This window comes from Myotis yumanensis, unplaced genomic scaffold, assembly GCF_028538775.1.
Source record: "Myotis yumanensis isolate MYYU_CA2020_CCGP unplaced genomic scaffold, mMyoYum1.0.hap1 SCAF_23, whole genome shotgun sequence".
Classification (NCBI taxonomy): domain Eukaryota; kingdom Metazoa; phylum Chordata; class Mammalia; order Chiroptera; family Vespertilionidae; genus Myotis; species Myotis yumanensis.
The window spans coordinates 7,087,576-7,108,873 of NW_027223774.1; the positions used below are offsets into that span (position 1 = coordinate 7,087,576).

The window sequence follows — 21,298 nt, forward strand, 5'->3', positions numbered from 1 at the left end:
ATGAAACGGTTCGCATACGCAGGTAGGTATCTTTGTGAACGGCAAACAAACAAATATTTGGTAATACGCAGTTACAATCGGCCCGAGTTTACACGTTTCCCGCACTCCACCACAAATCTATATGAACCGAGTTAAGACGGCTCCCGCGGAGTACGCACAATTCACGCGAGCCGACTTAACTCGTTTCCCGCAACCCAAGTGTTAAGTCCTAAGTAACAAACTACATTTCCTACACATCTAAAAACCTTATCACATCCAGACTCTGTTCTGTAAAGGTAATTTACAAATTAGACTGAGAGATATTTTACATTAATTGCACTCATAATGGCTTTCTCCAGTGTGAGCTCTGTGATATTGAAGACCTTTCCTACTTTTAAAAGATTTCCCACATTCACTGCATTTATAAGGTTTTTCTCCTGTGTGAACTCTGATGATATTGGAGACCAGGGCGACGGGAAAAAGACTTTCCACATTCACTGCATTTATAAGGCTTTCCTCCTGTATGAACTATCTGATGACGGCGAAGATCACTGTTCCCGGTAAAAGATTTCCCACATTCACTGCATTGAAAAGGCTTTTCTCCTGTGTGAACTCTCTGATGATATTGGAGTCCAGAGCGACGGGAAAAAGACTTTCCACATTCACTGCATTTATAAGGCTTTTCTCCTGTATGAACTCTCTGGTGACTATGAAGGAGATTGTTAGTGGTAAAAGATTTCCCACATTTACTGCATTTACAAGGTTTTTCTCCTGTGTGAACTCTCTGATGATATTGGAGACCAAGGCGACGGGAAAAAGACTTTCCACATTCACTGCATTTATAAGGCTTCTCTCCTGTATGAACCATCTGATGACGACGAAAACCACTGTTCCCGGTAAAAGATTTCCCACATTCACTGCATTGAAAAGGCTTTTCTCCTGTGTGAACTCTCTCATGATATTGGAGACCAGACTGACTGGTAAAACACTTTCCACATTCACTGCATTTATGAGGCTTTTCTCCTGCATGAACTATCTGATGACGACGAAGATCACTGTTCCAGGTAAAAGATTTTCCACATTCACTGCATTGAAAAGGTTTTTCTCCTGTGTGAACTCTCTCATGATATTGGAGACCAGACTGACTCGTAAAACACTTTACACATTCACTGCATTTATGAGGCTTTTCTCCTGCATGAACTATCTGATGACGACGAAGATCACTGTTCCAGGTAAAAGATTTTCCACATTCACTGCACTGAAAAGGTTTTTCTCCTGTGTGAACTCTGTGATGATGTTGGAGACCAGGGTGACTGGTAAAAGACTTTCCACATTCACTGCATTTATGAGGCTTTTCTCCTGTATGAAATATCTGATGACGATGAAGATAACTGTTCCAGGTAAAAGATTTTCCACATTCACTGCATTGAAAAGGCTTTTCTCCTGTGTGAACTCTGTGATGATGTTGGAGACCAGAGTAACTGGTAAAAGATTTTCCACATTCACTGCATTTATAAGGATTTTCCCCTGTGTGAACTCCCTGATGATATTGGAGACCAGTGCTCCTTGGACTGTTTTTGGTCTGAGGAACATTTAGGTGGAGATGTCCTGATTCGGTAAGGACACCCTGCCCAACCTCCCCGCAACTGAAAGGATTCTGGAACACACTGAAATTGCAGCTGTTTGCAAGTGAGATCCTGTCCACACCTCTAATGAAAGTCTTCTCTCTCACATGCTGCTGGTGAAATTTTACACTGAAGTAAAACCGTCTTGCACATGCCCCACACCTCAACAGTATCTGTCCATGTTGTGTTCCCTGCAACTCTATCACATGGAAAATATTTCCCAAGACTATTTCACAACTCTCACAGGGGTGGTTCTTCTGGGAAGACAAGGCTACCTTGGGATTCCTTGCTTGTGACATTCCGACAGAAATCTTCTGTTCCATAGGTACCTCCACATTCTCTGCTCCACAGCAGCAACCTGTATAAAAGGAAATGCTGGTGAGGTATATGTTGATCTAATGAAAACAAAATATCTTCACCACGATTGTTTATCTGTCATGAGTAGGCATGATTCCACAGAAAGACTTTCAAGATGAGTGAGTTAGACACTGAAGAAACTGCTGTGGTAAGTAATGTGGCCGCGAAAGTTAGTCGATGATGGAAATCCCATCAAGAGAAGGACAGAAGAGGAGAGACCAAGATGGCGGCGTAGGTAAACACCGGAGACCGCTGCCGCAAACAACCATTTCAAAAATACAACTAAAAGACTGAACGGACATCACCCAGAACCACAGGAAGGCTGGCTGAAGAGAGACTCTACAACTAGAAGGAAAGAGAACAGCAAAACGAGGCTCAGAGGCGGCGCAGTGTGGAAAATACAAAGGTACAGAGGTGTGCGCGCAAAGCGGGCTGGTGGCTGAGAGCGCGGTTGTCGTTTTCTGTCGGGAGTGAGTCTCAGACTCTGGGCTCCAGATCCGGGCGAGTCTCTAGGGACCCAGACTCAAACGGGAGAAGCGGGATTATCTGGCATCAGTTGGAACCTGAGGGCAGCTTTCTCTCCGAGGTTTGCAGCGGCTGCCGGGGTTCTGAGAAGCAGAGCCTCGGGGAACGGGACTGAGCGTGGCCATAACTGCTCCCTCCGCCCGCCCTGTTGATCCCGCCCCGCCCAAAGCCTGCGCACAGCCATTTGCCGATCGCCTCAGGCAAAGGCTGGATTAGCGCCTCCCCAGAAGGCAGACGTTTTCCACACAGCTGATTCCTATAGCCAGTCGGCCTGGGGGTCAAATCCCTCTAGTGTTAACTACAACAATTAAGGCTTGGCTAGAACAAGACTGCGCACAGAGACCACAAGGGGGTGCACCAAGAAAGCATAAAAGATGAGGAGACAAAAAAACATGACAGAAATGGAGGATATGGAGCTAAGAATCGCAATTTTGAGGGCTTGCCATAAATTTGTGCAGAGCCTCACGAAAACTAATGAGACCCTCGATGCTACGATAAAGAAATTAGAAAGTAAGCATACACGGACTGAAATAAAGAATATTATACCCAATAGCAGACCAGAGGAGTACAATATTCAAACCAAAGATTCGACAAAAAACACCCAATTGGAAAAGCAAAATGAAAAAAGAATCCAAAAGTGTGAAGATAGTGTAAGGAGCCTCTGGGACAGCTTTAAGCGGTCTAATGTCAGAGTCATTGGAGTGCCAGAAGATGAGAGACAGCAAGATATTGAAAACCTATTTCAAGAAATAATGGCAGAAAACTTCCCCCACCTGGTGAAAGAAATGGACTTACAGGTCCAAGAAGCGCAGAGAACCCCAAACAAAAGGAATCCAAAGAGGACCACACCAAGACACATCATCATTAAAATGCCAAGAGCAAAAGACAAAGAGAAAATCTTAAAAGCAGCAAGAGAAAGAGGCTCAATTACCTACAAGGGAATACCCATACGACTGTCAGCTGATTTCTCAACAGAAACTTTGCAGGCCAGAAGGGAATGGCAAGAAATATTCAAAGTGCTGAATACCAAGAACCTACAACCAAGATTACTTTATCCAGCAAAGCTATCATTCAGAATTGAAGGTCAGATAAAGAGCTTCACAGATAAGGAAAAGCTAAAGGAGTTCATCACCGCCAAACCAGTATTATATGAAATGCTGAAAGGTATCCTTTAAGAAGAGAAAGAAGAAGAAAAAGGTAAAGATACAAATTATGAACGACAAACATGCATCTATCAACAAATGAATCTAAGAACCAAGTGAATAAATAACCTGATGTACAGAATGAACTGGTGATTATAATAGAATCAGGGACATAGAAAGGGAATAGACTGACTATTCTTGGGGGAAAAAGGGGTGTGGGAGATGCGGGAAGTGACTGGACAAAAATCATGCACCTATGGATGAACACAGTGGGTGGAGAGTGAGGGTGGAGGGTGGGGTGGGAGCTGGAAGGAGGGGAGTTATGGGGGGAAAAAAGAGGAACAAATGTAATAATCTGAACAATAAAGATTTAATTTAAAAAAAAAAAAAAAAAAAGAGAAGGACAGAAGCACAGGAGTACATCCAAAGAAGAGAGGATGCCTCTACTCATTGTTCTTGCACAAACAGCTTCCTCTAGGACAGTGGTTCTCAACCTTGGCTGCACATTAGAATCGCCTGAGAATGGTTTTAAAATCCTTAATACTGGGCCTCATCCTCCAGATATTCTATTTCTTTGTTACTAATGTTGTGGCCCCACCCCATACCAAAGAATGAGAATTTCCGGAGGATGAGGCACAGAAATCAGGATTTTAAAAAGATTCCCAGGTGATTCTAAAGTACAGCCAAGGTTGAGAACCATTGCTCTGGGCCCTTACGCTCTGACCATGTGAGTCTGTGTGGAATAATTTAAAGCTGCTCAAAGCCATAAAAATTAAGTATATTAGATCACAGGATATAGAACTTCAATATAATAACAACTGTGCTCTCCAAGGTGCTGCAGGCATGGACCAATGTTAGCTTGCAGTAAAGAGAGACCTGTGAAAGGGGGAGAGGTGCAAAGTCCAAGGAGGTTAAGGTTATCCATGAGCTGGGAATCTAAGCAGAAATTATCAAAATTAGAACTGAGTAGTTGGCAAAGTGTCAACAATAAGAACAAACAAGCATAATCGGGTGAGGACTGGGCAACTGTAACAAAACACTGGCTTTCTAGGTATGAATTCAACAAAGGCCTGTCCTGAATTCCTCCCCAATGACCATTCCCCAAAGAATGATTGCCGGGAGTTCCACTGTGTTATTCATAAAGTCTTCTTTCTTCTGTGATGTACAAATGATTCTTCCCCTTTAATCCCATTTGAGCCATTGCATGAGATAAATGATACAAATCGTCAAAAAAAAAGAAAAGTTGGAGGGTCAACACTGTCATCAACAAAGGACAAATGACGTCACAGTCAAAAGACCTATGTGAGTGACATCACTAAGTGGCAGGCTCAGAGAGATGAGCTTCTTCCCCCTTCCCAGTGCCAGAAGACAGCTTTCCATGAAGAAAAACCCCATAGGAAATGGGAGTAAGAGTACCATGAAGACAAACAGTATTACAGACATACATAGAGGAGAACTGTACAGAAAGGATGACTGGAAAGACTGGGTGAAAAACTATATTTGAAGATACCTACAGTCAAAAACAAGGGTCAGAGTTACCTCTAGCAGCCACTGTGCTTCTGCTGTCATTGATCCTAGTGGCCTGTTCTACAACAAAACCTGCAAATTTGTGTGTTTAAAAACCACAGAATGCCTTGGCCAGTTTGGCTCAATTTGTTGGAGCATCGTCCTGAGTACTAAATGGTCAAGGATTCAATTCCCAGTCAAGGCACATATCAGTATGTGGGTTCCATTTCCAGTTAGCTTGTGTACAGAAGGCAGCCAATTGCTGTTTCTCCCTCACTCTGATGTTTCTCTCTCTCTCTCTCTCTCTCTCTCTCTCTCTCTCTCCATCTACCTTCCTCTCTATCTGAAAGCATTAACAAATATATAAATAAGAATTTCAATTTTTTTGGTGTGATTGTAAATGGGATTGCTTTTTTAGTCTCTCTTTCTGTAAGTTCACTATTGGTATATAGAAATGCCAGATTTCTTGGCATTAATTTTGCATCCTGCTACATTGAGCAATTCATTTATTATATCTAATGTTTTTTTATGGAGTCTTTAGGGTTATTTTATCATGTGCAATATCATGTCATCTGCACATAAGGACAGTTTTATTTCTTCTTTTCCAATTTGGAGGCCTTTTATTTCTTCTTCTTGTCTAATCGCAATGGCTAAAACTTCGAGTACTATGTCGAACAGGAATGGTGAGAGTGGGCATCCCTGTCTTGTTCATGTACTTAAGGGAAATGGTTTTAGTTTTTGCCCATTGAGTATGATGTTGGCTGTGGCTTTGTCATATATGGCTTTTATTATGTTGAGGTGTAATCCTTCTATTCCCACCTTGCTAAGAGTTTTTATCAAAAATGGGTGTTGGATTTTGTCAAATGCTTTTTCCGCATCAGCTGATATGACTATGTGGTTTTCATCTCTCAGTTTGTTTATGTCATGTATCACGTTTATCGATTTGCAGATATTGTACCATCCTTGCATCCCTGGCATAAATCCTATTGGTCATGGTGTATGATATTTCTGATGTACTGCTGGAACCGATTGGCCAAGTCAAGGTCACTGGTGACAGTGAGGGTCTTACCCAGGGAGGACAGAAGTTGAAAGTTCTCCAGCATCACATTCAGGTACAGCTGTCTCTGACCCTCATCAAGGAGACTCCATTCCTCCCTGGAGAAGTACAGGGCAATGTCCTCAAAGGTGACCCCAACCTGTCAGAATTGAGAAAATTGAAACCAGATCTGTCTCTCTGAGAACCAATAATTCTAGTCCTTACACATCTTCCCCAGCCTCATCCTCCTCCAGGGCCCCTGGGAACTGTGGACACCAGGCCCTAATGCCAGTGCAGGCTGCTCTGTCATCACAGTCCCATTACTCACTGCATTGCCCTCAGGTGAGCACAAGGATTGCGTGGGAAGGGAAGGTAGAGGGCAATGCCATTTAAGGTCTGGGCGATGCCTGCAGGGCCCCAGCTTTCCCGCCACCAGGAAAACAACTGCAGTCTCCTAGATCCTGCCTCCAAGACAAAGCAAAGCCTGGGTTTATGCTTCACCTTTAAGTCCACACAGCAGATCCTGGAGACCATCAGCTCACACTTCCTCCAGATGTGCTCACCACTGGGTAACGTTTATCCCATTCAGATGTTCAGACCCCAGGTTCACTCCCTCAGCTCTGCCCCCTTCCTGCTCCAATGCCACTGGATCTCGCTGGACTCACCCATGAACTTGGCATATGGCGTGTAGAGAGCTTGTAGTCCAGCCGGATCCAGGACCACCCCAGGCCCCTGACGGACCCACACCGGGAAAGCCCCGAATGAGTCTGTGCCGTCCTCCCTGCAGCCTCTGCTCTTTCCGTCAATACTCAGCCCACATCCTCAGGGACCTTCAGATGCAAGTCACCCCCGTCCTTTCTGCCCTGCACTTGCTGTGTCCTCAGAAGCCACAACACTCCTCTCTCCCCTCCGCCTTCCTCACGGTCCTCCACGCGGGACTGAGCTGCAGGACGGGACAGGCGCCCTCCCCAGGCTGTGGTGTCTGTGTGAGGAGGCGGTGAGGGCCTGGGGGACACTAACTCACCTCAGCCCGTCTCCTCAGCGGGGGCGCCGCCATTGCCCTCTGTGGGCTGAGCCGGGCGGGAGCAGAAGCCGCTGCAGGAATGGCGGTCCCTGTCCCGGGCCTGGCGTGGGTTCCTGTGGCGACTCCGAGCTTCAATCCCACGTGGGAGCTGTGAGCTCCACTGGAGGCTCCACCATTGGCTGTGAGGCGGGGAACACCGCTCTCCGGCCTTCTCCACGGGACTGTGGACTTGGAAAACCTCACCGCCTGAGACAAAAACCTGAGAAGGCAAAACCCCGCCACAAGGAATGCCAAACCGGCCCTAGTGAAGAGGCCAAAGGTAAATGCCTTTTCTGAGCCTCCATTGGTTCAGCCTGGAGGTATTTCCTGCATAGACTTCTGGGTAATGTAGTTTCTCCGCTCCAAGGTCTGGATCCTCTACATTCTCAGTTGCATCCAGGACTGGATTAAGGGGCACAGAGCCCAAGAACACATTAAGAATACACTGAGCGTCCCCGAGCGCCGTCAGGGGAAGCGATTTCCGGAGCAAGTTTGTTTCTGGTGCACATGACTGGCTTCTTTAGGGGCTGGTTTTGCATATCTTTCTTCAGGACCCGCTCAGTCTGAATGGCAGGCATTGCTTCTTCATTCAGGACATTTTGCACGTGTCTCCGTCAGGTCCACTGTAACTTGCAGAGGTTGCTCAAGTCTCTAACTCGCTGTAACCTGCCTCCATTGAATGGATTGTACAAAGTTAATGGCACAAAACAGACACACATACTTTAAAGGCATCTGTTTCTGATGCCAACCCAAGTGCAGCTCTGCCTTTGCTGCAGTGGGGATAGGATGGCCAAGAGACAGGTGAAAAAATGCTCAAAGTTACTGATCATCGGAGACACGAACATTCAAACAACAATTAGGTATCACCTTACAACTGTCAAAATGGCGGCCATCAACAAGTCAACAAATGGAAAGTGCTGGTGAGGATGTAGAAAAAAAAGGTACCCTAGTACACTGCTGGGGGGAATGCAAACTGGTGCAGCCATTATGGCAATCAGTATGGAGTTTTGCAAAAAAATTTAATGTGGAACCGCCATTAGATCCAGTGATTCCACTTTTAGGAATATATCCTGTGGGAAACCTCCTGTTGTCTTCACTAGCAGAGAGGTGTGGACAAGGAGCCCAGAAGGCTGGTGACCCTTGAGCCCTGCCTTGGGATCCCCTTGCCTGCTGGCGGGGCCCCTGTAGCTGGTCAAGCGGAATGAAGTTAACTAGAAGAGGACGTTCTGCCGAGAAAGGACGGGAGCCTGCAAACAGGCCACGTCAGAACAAAGTCTTGCAAGCAAGACTTTTTGTTCAGAGGCAGAACTTTCCTTGAAGTGAAATAGTCCATGAGGGCACGGAAAGTACAACGGAGGGTGCACTGCTGCAGGTGGAAAGGGTCTCTGTATAACATAGGAAACTAATAGTTTAATGTATAACTTAGCTCAGATGATCTCACAAGCATGCTTGTTAATCATTGCCACTTGCTGTACTCCATTGTTATTTGCTGTATTCCCTTAATAAAAGCCATGAGAGCCTTGGGGGCTTTGCTACTCGCCTGATCGAGTGGTAGCCCTCTGCTTCTCTAAACTGTATCCTGCACGCGGAGCTCCTCTCAGCGTCACCATTCACAAAGAACATGAATAGCCCCGGCCTTGATCACATATCTTGGGGAATCCAGGCTTCTTCTCCAGAGAGGGCCCAGCTCACGCCATTGGTCAAGAGACAGATCCATGGTACCAGCCACCAGGAGGCTTCAACCTCATCATGAACAGAGAGCTCAGGCAACAGCTGTGGGCAATTGGAAGAGGGACCCCTTATCAAAAGGGCAAGAGAGGTCAATATAGAATGCTTAAGTGCCTTCCTAGGGGGCCTTCCACACAGTGGAAGGGATTAAATCCTTTCATGTCCTTATTAAATTGCTGCCAGACATTCAAAGAATTAGTTTGTAAGTTTGTTTGGGATAAATGTACAATATGCTGTTGTAAAATATCAAAAATTATTAATGACATTGTAGAATAATTTCATGTCAGGATATTCTTTGCTCTAGGCCACGACAATTCAATTTTAAACTGGCTGTCAATTTCTTTTTGTATAGACTAGCTCTTAGTTACATTTTCTGCACCACTCCCAGGAGCAAGTAGTGACAATCCTCTACTTCCTTGCCTTACCCATGTTCCTACTGGATACTATATTAGGTGGGGGGTCAGCCTACGTAAGGGTTCTTATCTATGAAGGGTCAGAAACATAAGTCTGAAATATTTCTATTTTTGCCCTAGGTAATATTACCGTACAGATGATTACTGCTAGCATGGCAAGAAAGACGTTCTCAGGCATCAGGCATCTTCTTTACCATGCCTCAGGTGGTCTCCGGGCTGTTTGTTGTCTGGCTTGTTCTCCTCCTGCTGGGTTATACTTGGAGAACTTCAATTTTAAAAAAAAAATCTTTTTCTTTTACACTAAGTAACCTACAGGTTACTTCCTGGATGTTGATTGATAGTGCAGCAAGGCCATGTATTTTAAGTCAAAGTCATTAAATATTTATGATGATTGTACTTCTTTTCAGATTGGTATTGTTAACAGCAAATTATTAGATTATTCTATAAATATTAGTGGAAGATACTTCAAAATTTTAAAATTTCTCCTTTTTACTAAATTTAAGATAATATTTTTAAATAGTATTTCCTTTCAGCTTATTTACATCTATAGAGGGATCATGGGAAGTCTTCAGTAATTTTTTTAGAAGAATTTACTTTACTAGGATTCAATTGCTTACAAAGATACTGGCTTTTTATGGTAGGTACTTTTATTAATAAAGTTAGTAAATTTAGATAAGTTTTATGTCTGATTTACGAGGTGGAAACGCTGCCCATTTTCAGCCTAATTTAAAATGCAGTGGTGAGGAGCTTTTGTTATTTTAAATTATATCTTAAAATTCTACTTCTGTATTTTAAGAAATATTAAACAAAATAACTTGTTTTGCCCTTTCTTAGAGGCAAAAACTTAAAAAATATATATATATATTTTTAAATATATTTTATTGATTTTTTACAGAGAAGAAGGGAGAGGAATAGAGAGTTAGAAACATTGATGAGAGAGATTGATCAGCTGCCTCCTGCACGCCCCCCACTGGGGACGTGCCCGCAACCAGGGTACATGCCCTTGACCAGAATCGAACCCGGGACCCTTGAGTCTGCAGGCCGATGCTCTATCCACTGAGCCAAACCGGTTCGGCAAAAATATATATTTATTAATTTTTATTTGATAAAGCTTTCCGTGTGATTTCAAGTATATTAAATTGGCTTTATTTAAAAATCCTTTAAGAAGAGAGAATAAACTTTTGAAAACAGTTCAGGGCCCATGAAATGTCTCAAAGTTAGCCGAAACCGGTTTGGCTCAGTGGATAGAGCGTCGGCCTGCGGACTGAAGGGTCCCAGGTTCAATTCCGGTCAAGGGCATGTACCTCGGTTGCGGGCACATCCCCAGTGGGAGATGTGCAGGAGGCAGCTGATCGATGTTTCTCTCTCATCGATGTTTCTAACTTTCTTTTTTTTTTTTTTTTTTTTTTTTTTTTTTTATAATAATTTTTATTTCTTAAAGTATTACAAAGAGTGTTACATATGTCTCCTTTTTCCCCCCCATGACATTCCCTCGGCCCCTACCCCCCGCCCCCCCCCGTCCCGTGTCTTGTGTCCATTGGTTAATCTTATATGCATGCATATAGGTCCTTCAGTTGGTCTCTTAATCCCCCCCCCGCAACCCTCCCCAGGCTCCCCATTGTAGTTTAACATTCTGTTCAATGTTGCTCTGCTTCTGTATCTACACCTGTTCATCAGTCCATACTGGTCCCCTTTATTTGTCCCAGCCTCACTGGAGCAGTCTCAACCTCACCAGGGCCGTCTGAGCCTCACCAGGGCCGTTTCAACCTCACCGGGGTCGTCCCTACCTCACGGGGGCCGTTTCAACCTCACCGGGGTTGTCCCTACCACGCCGGGGCCGTTTCGACCTGACTGGGGTCGTCCCTACCTCACGGGGGCCGTTTCAACCTCACCGGGGTTGTCCCTACCACGCCGGGGCCGTTTCGACCTGACTGGGGTCGTCCCTACCTCACGGGGGCTGTTTCAACCTCACCGGGGTCGTCCCTACCTCACGGGGGCCGTTTCGACCTGACCGGGGTTGTCCCTACCACGCCGGGGCCGTTTCGACCTGACTGGGGTCGTCCCTACCTCACGGGGGCTGTTTCAACCTCACCGGGGTTGTCCCTACCACACCGGGGCTGTTTCAACCTGACTGGAGTTGTCCCTACCACACCGGGGCCGTTTCAACCTGACTGGGGTCGTCCCTACCTCACGGGGGCCGTTTCAACCTGACCGGGGTTGTCCCTACCACGCCGTGGCCGTTTCGACCTGACTGGGGTCGTCCCTACCTCACGGGGGCTGTTTCAACCTCACTGGGGTCGTCCCTACCTCACGGGGGCCGTTTCAACCTGACTGGGGTTGTCCCTACCACGCCGGGGCCGTTTCGACCTGACTGGGGTCGTCCCTACCTCACGGGGGCCGTTTCAACCTCACCGGGGTCGTCCCTACCACACCGGGGCCGTTTCGACCTGACTGGGGTCGTCCCTACCTCACGGGGGCCGTTTCAACCTCACCGGGGTTGTCCCTACCACGCCGGGGCCGTTTCGACCTGACTGGGGTCGTCCCTACCTCACGGGGGCCGTTTCAACCTCACCGGGGTTGTCCCTACCACGCCGGGGCCGTTTCGACCTGACTGGGGTCGTCCCTACCTCACGGGGGCTGTTTCAACCTCACCGGGGTCGTCCCTACCTCACGGGGGCCGTTTCAACCTGACCGGGGTTGTCCCTACCACGCCGGGGCCGTTTCGACCTGACTGGGGTCGTCCCTACCTCACGGGGGCCGTTTCAACCTCACCGGGGTTGTCCCTACCACGCCGGGGCTGTTTCAACCTCACTGGGGTCGTCCCTACCTCACGGGGGCCGTTTCAACCTGACTGGGGTTGTCCCTACCACGCCGGGGCCGTTTCGACCTGACTGGGGTCGTCCCTACCTCACGGGGGCCGTTTCAACCTCACCGGGGTCGTCCCTACCACACCGGGGCCGTTTCGACCTGACTGGGGTCGTCCCTACCTCACGGGGGCCGTTTCAACCTCACCGGGGTTGTCCCTACCACGCCGGGGCCGTTTCGACCTGACTGGGGTCGTCCCTACCTCACGGGGGCTGTTTCAACCTCACCGGGGTCGTCCCTACCTCACGGGGGCCGTTTCAACCTGACCGGGGTTGTCCCTACCACGCCGGGGCCGTTTCGACCTGACTGGGGTCGTCCCTACCTCACGGGGGCTGTTTCAACCTCACCGGGGTTGTCCCTACCACACCGGGGCCGTTTCAACCTGACTGGGGTCGTCCCTACCTCACGGGGGCCGTTTCAACCTCACCGGGGTCGTCCCTACCACGCCGGGGCCGTTTCGACCTGACTGGGGTCGTCCCTACCTCACGGGGGCCGTTTCAACCTCACCGGGGTTGTCCCTACCACGCCGGGGCCGTTTCGACCTGACTGGGGTCGTCCCTACCTCACGGGGGCCGTTTCAACCTGACCGGGGTTGTCCCTACCACGCCGGGGCTGTTTCAACCTCACTGGGGTCGTCCCTACCTCACGGGGGCCGTTTCAACCTGACTGGGGTTGTCCCTACCACGCCGGGGCCGTTTCGACCTGACTGGGGTCGTCCCTACCTCACGGGGGCCGTTTCAACCTCACCGGGGTCGTCCCTACCACACCGGGGCCGTTTCGACCTGACTGGGGTCGTCCCTACCTCACGGGGGCCGTTTCAACCTCACCGGGGTTGTCCCTACCACGCCGGGGCCGTTTCGACCTGACTGGGGTCGTCCCTACCTCACGGGGGCTGTTTCAACCTCACCGGGGTCGTCCCTACCTCACGGGGGCCGTTTCAACCTGACCGGGGTTGTCCCTACCACGCCGGGGCCGTTTCGACCTGACTGGGGTCGTCCCTACCTCACGGGGGCTGTTTCAACCTCACCGGGGTTGTCCCTACCACACCGGGGCCGTTTCAACCTGACTGGGGTCGTCCCTACCTCACGGGGGCCGTTTCAACCTCACCGGGGTCGTCCCTACCACGCCGGGGCCGTTTCGACCTGACTGGGGTCGTCCCTACCTCACGGGGGCCGTTTCAACCTCACCGGGGTTGTCCCTACCACGCCGGGGCCGTTTCGACCTGACTGGGGTCGTCCCTACCTCACGGGGGCTGTTTCAACCTCACCGGGGTCGTCCCTACCTCACGGGGGCCGTTTCAACCTCACCGGGGTCGTCCCTACCACACCGGGGCCGTTTCGACCTGACCGGGGTCGTCCCTACCACACCGGGACCGTTTCAACCTCACCGGGGCCATCCCAGCCTTACCGGGGAAACAGGAAGTTTGGCCTTCTGTCCCATGCCGGCGGCTCCCCACTAGACAAAATCTCCAGGCGTTCCTGGTGGTTGCACATGCAGCGCTCCTGCCCTCCACCAAGTGCACAGACTGCCTGTCTGCTGTCCCGCAGCGCCCCACCAGAGACTGGGACCAGTGGGCATGTTTGTGCGCTTGCTGGTACAGCAGTTCCACAGTGCCGGCCGAGTCAAGCCCAGCCCTGGCCGGCCCCGGACCCGACTCTGCCCCCCGATTGCGTCCCTCCCAGATGCAAGGAGCTGAAATCTGCAGCCTGCTGGGATGGGCTCTGTACTTGGTGCTTCAGCACATCCTACTCAGTCTCTATGCGCTTCTTTCTATGCGAGGAGTTGGAATCTGCAGTTTGTTGGGTTGGGCTCTGTACTTGGTGTCACATCCTACTCAGTCTCAATGTTCTTTCTCTCCTTCCAGTTGTAGAGCTTCCACTGGGCCAAGTTTCCCATGGTTCTGTATGATAGGTGTTTGTCTGATATTTGGTAGTTTCGATGTTGTTGTGCGAGGTAGCACGCACAGGTCTCTTCCTTATGCCGCCATCCTGGTTCTCCTGGGTCTGCTTCTTGAGTGTGTCTCTCATGGCTGCGAGCAGTTGAAGTCTGCAATTTGTTGGGATAGGCTGCAAAAGCGCAGGTGGGTCTTTTTGTGCACCTGGCACAGCTTGGATGGGGATGTAAATTGATTAAGGCTGAGACTCAGGGAGTCGCCATGGCGGAGCAAATAGCACTGGCTGAGTCTCCGCGGCCCCTTGACTCTCTGCCAGGGCTTTGTGTCCCCCAGTGCCGGCGAGCAGCTGTGCAACAGAGTCTCCCTCGCTTTCTGATGGCTGCAAGGCCGTGCTGCCTCTCCCCGTAGGGTCTGGTGCTTCATGATCCCGCCTGAACCAGCTCAGTGGATTTGAAAGTTTGCAGAAGAAGGCGCTTCTACTTGTGGGTCTGGCACAGCCCAGATGGGAATGTAGATTTCGTAGGGCGGGATCACAGGGAGTCGCCGGGGCGGAGACTCAGTGGCCCCTTGCCTATCCAGGACACCAGGACTTTGCGTCCCCCAGTGCCGGCGAGCAGCCGAGCGCCAGAGCCTCCCTCGCTTTCTGACCGCTGGAAGGCCGTGCCGTCTCTCGCCTTGGGGCCTGGGGCCTCAGAGACCCGCCCGAACCAGCTCAGTGGATTTGAGAGTTTGTAAAAGCACAGTTATTCCCTCTTGTGCCTCTGGCACAGCCCTGAGGGTAGGGCGGGGTCACAGGGAGTCACCAGCATGGAGGAAATAGCGATGGCGGCGTCTCCGCGCCCCTCGCCTCTCCGGGACACCAGGACTTCTTGTCCCTCGGTGCCGGCGAGCAGCCGCGTATCAGAGCTTCCCTCGCTCTCCGACCACTGCAAGGCCGTGGCCGCCTCTCCCTGTGGGATCTGGGGCCTCAGAGACCCGCCCCGAGCAAGCCCAGAGGATTCGAGGGTTCGTAAAAAACCGAGAATCCATTTGCAGCCCGCGTGGCGTGTGACTGCGTACCTCTGGTTTTGGTGCCTCCGTAGCTCCCACTCAGTCTCACTGCGCTTCTTTCTTTTCCTCCAGTTGTAGATCTCCCACTGGGCCAACTTCCCCATGGTTCTGAGTGGCGGTTGTTTACTTCATAGTTGATAGTTTCAATGATGCTGCGAGAGAGCAGCACACACAGGTCCGCTCCCTACGCCGCCATCTTGGTTCTCCCCCGATGTTTCTAACTTTCTATCTCTCTCCCCTCCTCTCTGTAAAAAATCAATAAAATATATTTAAAAAAAAAAGAAATGTCTCAAAGTTATTCCTTGGTTATAGTTTTGAACTTTAACTTGAAAGACTATCAAATATATATGTGTATATATGATTTCAAGATTATATACTTTTTATAATTATTAAGAGGTAGCAATTAAATTAAAACTGATCTTTGTATATAGAAACTTCGGTTGGGATTATAGAATTTATTCTTTTTTAATTAGACCAATGAGTAACATATTTTGAATTCCAAATTTTTCAGAGAAAGCACAAGATTTTCCTCAAAATAAATTTCTACACTTTAGGCATTTAGTTACTATAATTATAATTTTTCCCAATTTAATTTAACTAGAACTTTAAACTCTTAGCTAGCAAGTTAAATATTTAGCATTTCTTTAGATTAATAAGAGCAGGTGTTGCCTTCCTTATGTAATTTTAACTATATTGTATTAGTCTAATTTACTATTGGAAGGGTTAAAGAGAAGAAAACAGGACAGAGAAAAATTTGTTGTGCTTAGTAGCAGCTTGTGGCCTTGAGTCCAGCATAGTTTAGATAAGTAAAAATTAAGAAAGAACTCTCTCTCCCTGCCAACGGACTCTTTTTTTCTGCAGTAACCATTTGGATATTGGGGATATTGTTGTAGATCCGGTGGCATTTGCTGCAGCTGTATCGGAAATGCAAGGAAATCGCCATTTCTTCTCCATGTGGGAGGAACAATCTCATCCCCAGGTTCTAAATCTAATAATATTTTCTTTATTTCAGTAGGCAAGGGCAGCACCCAGGGCAGAAAGAATGTCTCATCCCTATGGATCCAAGGTCCAGCCCGACACTTCCGGAGGTTGCTCGGAATAACTCTTGTATCCGTTTTGCTCCCTGGAGCAGGCTGGATGCTGTGCAGCCAGCTGGCCTTGAGACGGCACAGGGACAGGGGGGTAAACAGACAACGCCCTGTTTTGTGCTATCACACTGCTTCTCTTTTTTTCTGGCTTAAGAGACGGTTGATTATGGTCATGCCTGGTATCTAAACAATCCCGTATCAAATTCCATAAGGAAAATGCATCAACCGGGGTCTGACTTGGCCCAAGGGCTTTATAATGATTGTGCATTTGTTCTCCAACTTTCTGCCACCTTTCTAAGTTAACGGTTCCTTCCTCAGGAAACCAAGGGCGGACCTCCTGAATGAATTTAAAAACTTTTTCTACTTGCTTGTCATTAACCTTAGCTCCTTTACTGTTGAGCATAGACTTTAATATTTGGCCATAAAGGGCATTTTCCCTAGATTCTAACTGTCCCATGCTTTACTCCCGACAATCAAAAAGACTGCTCCTCTCTTACCTTAACGAGTGCACTCTTTATCTGGAGGAGTTCCTCACCGTCTGCTTCCCAAGCCCTCAGGTCCCTGGTCTCTCGGGTTCCAGTTTGTCAGGGCCAGCCTGACAGGTTGAGCCGGGCTGAGGTAGGGAGGTGGGAATTGAGATAAGAAAGAAAGACAGGAAAGCGGGATCGGAAGGACTGCACCTCTCGAGGAACTGCAGCAAGTCTATTAACCACACAATGCTATTTATACACAAGACACTGAACAGGGGGTCTGTCCAGAGGAATGTATTCTTTGTTCCTCTTCATCTCTAAGGGAGGACAGAACAGAAGGACAAGTTCTCGGTACAGCAAATCTCAGTAAATAGTTACAGACTTCCTGGTAAGCCATGAAAGGCTGTTCTCATTCTACAAAGGTTGCTCTCATTCTACTGAAAATCGCCATCCAAACAAGTCTGGGAAAACTGTGTGGGTAAGGGTCCCAGCCTTGCTAGCCCCTTCAGGTGCAGGGACCATGTCAGCTTACACCTGGTCCCCAACAGTGTGCAGCCCCTCTTCCAGATCCTGAACCCTGAACCATGCAGGATGTGGTGGAAATACATCACACATCCTAAGAAACCTGAAACAGCCAAAACCGGTTTGGCTCAGTGGATAGAGCGTTGGCCTGCGGACTGAAAGATCCCAGGCTCGATTCCGGTCAAGGGCATGTACCTTGGTTGCGGGCACATCCCCAGGAGGAGATGTGCAGGAGGCAGCTGGTTGATATTTGTCTCTCATTGATGTTTCTAACTCTCTATCCCTCTTCCTTCCTCTCTGTAAAAATTCAATAAAATATATTTTAGAAGAAGAAACCTGAAACAATCAAATAGAAAGTAACCACCCCTCTCTTCATAGCAGCACAATTTACAATGACAAAGATCTGGAAAGCGCCCAAGTACCCACAGTAGACGAGTGGATAAAAAACTGTGGTACCTTGATACCATGGAATATCATGCAGCAGTAATAATGAAGAATCTCTTACCCTTTCACACAGTATGGGGGGGGGGGGGGCACCTGGAGAGCATCATGCTAAGTGAAATAAGCCAGTCAGAGAAAGACAAGTATCACTTGATCTCACTCATATATAGAGTCAAATGAACAAAAAACTGATGGAGTGCATTCAGAAACACGGTAGCATATAAATTACTACAGAATCTCAGAGGGCAAGTAGCGGAGGGGGTAAGAAGAAACATCCTCAGGTAAGGATTAAAAAACCTGCACACACCCAATAAAAACAAAGTCACCTGAGCTTTGAGCACTTTATTTTTCTTTCTCCTTTTCACGTTTATTTCATCAACAACATTCGCTCTTGCCCTCCACAAAAACAATTAGATTATGACTTGTCTCCCATCAACTCAGTGTTTGTATGAATGACCAAAGATTTCTTGTCAACACTGTTTTGAAACAAGAAGCTATAAATAAATGAAGCTTTCAAGGCTCCTCGATCCAAGTTAAACACTTCCAGTTCTCAGAGCTCAGGGTCAGACAAGTGGCCTGGCTGCCCCAGGAGGGGCCTGTGTGGGGAGTGAGGGTCCCTCCCGGAGCTGCTCCTTCCTCTCAGGGCAGGATGGGTCTGGGTGGGGCCACCTGTGCCACCAGGAGCCCTGCCCTTGGCATTGGAGAGGAGTCTGTAGGCATGAGGACCCTTCCTCCTACAGCAGGTGGCCTGAGTGGGATGTGCCAGGCAAGAGACTCAGGGGCTATGGGGGGCCCTGCCTGCCCGCACCTCCTATGGGCACCTCCGCCTGGGTGCTGGCTGGGACAGCACTGCTTTCCAGACCCAGCAAAGGAGCCCAGGAGGAACCATGTTTCCGTGGGAACGGGCACAGGCCGTGGTTGAAACATTCCGTGTGCAGCCAGGTCCTGACTCAGGTCATCCCTGGAACAGCTGCAACAGAGCCAGCCGTGGAGGGAATGGCCTGAGCATCTGCTCGCAGCTGAGGCAGCCATTCTTCTGAGCTCTCAGCATGTCCCCCAGCCTCTGCCATGTTGTCCTTTGCTTTCCTTCAAGAGCCACTAAGTCACCTAGGTTGCTGGGCTCTGCAAGCCCGCCCACCCCTGGGCTGGACTGGCACAACGCCCACCAGCTCGCTAGCTGCTCTGCCTCTGGACACAAGAGGGAGGGACCAGTGTAGGAAGGACAAAGCCACTGCCCACTCCCCCCTCACCTCACTGACACAAACTGGGCTTCCTGTGCCCAGAGGCTCCTGCTCGCACCCTCACTGACTGGGGCATATGGGCTGGCGGGACCTTGGGCAGGATCTGCCTGGGAGGCTACTGCCCTTGCTGGGCCCTCTTGGGTGGCCTCTGCCCTGCCTGCCTCTCCTGGAAACGGGGCACAGGTCCTCCTCAGTGTGGAGCTCACTCAACTCTGAGGAACCCAGGTTTTGGGCCTCATTTTGGCAGGACACGCTCAGTATGGCAGGGGCGTACCTCAGAACATGGCTTTCCAGTTTGCATGCCAGCCAGCCTTGGGCGAGGGGGCGGGGGTGGGATATGCAGGGAGCCCAGGCTCGGAGGCTGAGGGTGGGTAGCATTTTCTTCTGTTCTGGAAAGCAAGGGGAAAGCTCTAGCTTGCTGGGTTCTGGGAATGCTCTCCATTTTTTATAAATCTGTCTTCCGTCAGTTGAGTCCCTGGAAATGCTGATACCCCTCCATGTAACCTTCTCCTCTTCACATGAGTCAATTGCTTTTGGTGTTGTTCTAAGAAATGTCCAAACCTGTGGAGAATTTTTTAAGTTTATTTGACCCACGTCGGCCACATTTGCCAGGAAGGAAAATAACAACAGGTTGAGTAATGCTTGGGACAATGGCAGTTTTGCACCTTTTTTATACATTAGATTCTAGGGGGGGGGGGGGGGAATGAAAGTAACTTGTGATAAATTAGGTGGGAGAGCTAAGGAGGGAAATCTCTCGGATTGGATAAAAAGAAAAAAATAGACAAACTACTTTTTAAAAATGTATCAATCAGTTAACAGTTAATATTTAACCCAAGCGCAATAATGGTGGCTCTGTGGTCTTCTGTGTTGGGAGATTGTGCTCTTAGGAGTCTGTGAAACAGAAATGTCCCTAAAAATCCAATCCAATGGTATGTTATCCCAGATGGAAAAGACAACAGAGAGCCTCAATAAGGTAAATATTGACCATTGCAAAACACACACACACACACACACACACACAAAGCTAGGACATAACTACCCCTGAGACTCACATTTACTTAGGAAGTTTTAACTTCAAACCATCCTATATGGTTACTTTTGGCTTCTGAGTTTTTAAGATTGACCATGCCATGCCAGGCTCCCTGAGCTTGCGAGGGAGCCTATGTGCCATCATTTTTGTCCATACTGGGGACTTAGAACCTGTGGGTTGAGGAGAAAATTCAATGAGTGGTTTATTAACTCCAGGACCCATTGCTTTCGTCGTAATGAACACAATGCCCCCAGTATTGCTGGTGTCCTTTTATTTGGTCTCCTAGAGGTAGTCACTCCTCAGGCAACAAAGCATTAGGTTCTAAGTGTGGTTGCAGTGTTTGTAAGGGGGAAAAAAGTCTTTTTCTTTGCTGTGGCCTTCCAAAATTTATGAGAAGCAGCTGCTAATTAAACCCCTAGATTGTTGGCTCCTCTAATTCACACAGTTCCTCTGGTCAAACTGCTGAAAAAGGTAAGCTACTTTCAAGGTGAAATTCTCACATACCCCTCCTTCCTGCTGTTATCACACGTCAGGCATAATTTGCACCAAGGGGTCTCTAGTTAGTAGAAAGTTTCTGTGCCGCACCAGCACAGCCAAGGGTGATCCTGAGTGGGGGTGATGAAAGGATTAAGAAAAGACAGACAAGAGAATGAAAGCTGGGTCTCCGTGGGACACTGCCTCCCTGATGAGGAGTCAATGCCCACAAGCCATGTCTTTATTTTATTGCAGATGCCATGAGGCAAAGTAGGGGGGTGATCAAGTTGTTTACAACATTCTTGTTGGTTTCAACCCTACTCAACTACATGCACCTGAATTCTATCACAAAGGCAGGTGGGGTCACATGTTTGGACCATAGGTTCAAGCTTAGAACTATAGCTGTTGGCTGTAATTGTGCTGGGAAGGCTCTGACCTCCAGCGGGGACTTGCACGTGGCCACGAGAGACCTGTGCCCGCTCATTATTCCGAGGCTTGAATCTGTCCAAAACACTGTAGCCGAGTCCCATATATCCCCCTTTGTTTTTAAACACGCCTATTTACATTATCCAAAAAACTAAATTACTCAGCATAATCAAAACATCAAAACAAACTTCTGGTTATTAACAAAACTACAGACACAGCAGTGTTAACAAGAGAACAAAACTCTGGCTAATAACAAAGCAATACCAATGCAAAACCAAACTACAAACATGTTAACGTTTTCAGGATATCTTACTTAGAGTCTTTAGTTTTAGCTCCGCAAGATTTTACAGAACACTGGCAGTTTACCAACGCTAGCATAGCTTTCACTTGCTTTTCCAACATCTGCTTGGCCTCCGTCGCCAT

The 21,298-nt window shown here is 48.4% G+C and overlaps 1 protein-coding gene across 1 annotated transcript; it reads right to left on the reverse strand.

The window, feature by feature from the left end:
* Positions 1-400: 400 nt before the first annotated feature.
* On the reverse strand, positions 401-21,298 carry LOC139000323 (zinc finger protein 345-like). Its single transcript, XM_070402559.1, has 4 exons — positions 21,242-21,298; positions 7,195-7,440; positions 6,204-6,330; positions 401-1,962 (listed from the first exon to the last, which is right to left on the reverse strand). Exons 1-4 carry the CDS (start codon positions 21,296-21,298, stop codon positions 401-403), a joined length of 1,992 nt encoding a protein of 663 aa, XP_070258660.1.

Bases quoted from the DNA above. Each gene is read 5' to 3' on its own strand.
- LOC139000323 (XM_070402559.1), bottom strand. From the start codon at position 21,298: ATGGCGACGGAGGCCAAGCAGATGTTGGAAAAGCAAGTGAAAGCTATG. The intron at 7,441-21,241 runs GTAAACTGCCAG...TTTTTGTCTCAG, and splicing joins TGAAAGCTATGCTAGCGTTG to GCGGTGAGGTTTTCCAAGTC. The intron at 1,963-6,203 runs GTAAGACCCTCA...CCTTTTATACAG, and splicing joins TCAACTTCTGTCCTCCCTGG to GTTGCTGCTGTGGAGCAGAG.